Raw genomic sequence first — 1,195 nt, forward strand, 5'->3', positions numbered from 1 at the left:
ATCTGCCTATCACAAACAAGCCTACTGCCCTGTGAGAACCTGATTTTTTTCATACCTGAAAATAAAGTGACCAAGCTTCATCAACAATATAAAGGGAACCAAATTTCAACTAAACAAAGGCAGAATAGAATTTTCTATCAAATAAACAACCAACAAAAGGCATCCATATGCACAAATAGCAAAGCAAAAAACACAAATAACAAAAATATGTCACCAATAACACCCATCATTCGTACAGAAAAGTATTGCAATAATAATCACACTGAAGAATCCCACTATGCAGAATTTAAAAGATCAAATAATTCAAAGTACACAGAGACCAAAAAAAAAAATCTTCAAAGAACTCGAAGAGCATAGGCATAAACTTGCAGAGGCTCATGAAAATACAAATATGTGGTTGAATGAAATAACGAAAACAATGCAGGACTTAAAAAGTGAATTCAGGGTCATATTTGAATTACTAATCATACTATCATGAACAAATGAAACCTTATTTGAGTCCTTCTAAAGCTGCATAATTTTCCAAATGATTTCTCTCTAGTTGCAGAGCCAGTTTATTCCTTCAATCCTTTTTTAGTTGTTTAGCTTTCGCAATATTTTCTTGATGTTTTTGTTTCTTCTTTTGCTCTTTCTCACTGGCTTCAATCATCTTGGCCGACTTCCAGGACAGAACAGCACTAGCTAGGAACAGTGGAGTGAGGACCAAAATAACTGTTGTAAGGAAACCATACGGGTCATTTGCAGCCCATTCCACAGCATACTTAGCCCAAGCCTTTATGTCAAGCATCTCTTGTGCTCAAGGTGTGTTCTCTAATTTTTTTTTCTTGGGATTATCAGTGAGCCAATCATAATTTCAGATGACCCTTGGTTGTCTTCTTCTTTAGTTCTACAATATACTTCTGAGAGGTTTAAATTCACCAGCCAGAAGCAGGAAGGTAGACCTTAGTACTGTAGTAATTTTAGGCTTGGAATCTACTCTCAGATTATAAATTCTAAATTAGCATTTATTATACAGGTGGAGCATCCAAAATTCAAAACCCTTAGAGCTGCAAATTTTGACCCCTGTGTTCAGACACAATGCCAAGAGTGGGAAATTCCACACGGAGCTTGTGATGGGTTGTAGTCAAAACACAGGTGCAGTAAAAATACATGAAATGACTTTCAAACTATATGAAATATAAATGAATTTTTGTGT

The 1,195-nt window shown here is 35.4% G+C and overlaps 1 protein-coding gene across 1 annotated transcript; it reads right to left on the reverse strand.

The window, feature by feature from the left end:
* Positions 1-562: 562 nt before the first annotated feature.
* Positions 563-787, reverse strand: LOC103725361 (small integral membrane protein 15-like). The gene has a single exon (XM_008822698.1). It carries the CDS (start codon positions 785-787, stop codon positions 563-565), a length of 225 nt encoding a protein of 74 aa, XP_008820920.1.
* Positions 788-1,195: the final 408 nt, after the last annotated feature.

The sequence above is a fragment of the Nannospalax galili genome, unplaced genomic scaffold, assembly GCF_000622305.1.
Source record: "Nannospalax galili isolate Female #2095 unplaced genomic scaffold, S.galili_v1.0 scaffold10, whole genome shotgun sequence".
NCBI lineage: Eukaryota > Metazoa > Chordata > Mammalia > Rodentia > Spalacidae > Nannospalax > Nannospalax galili.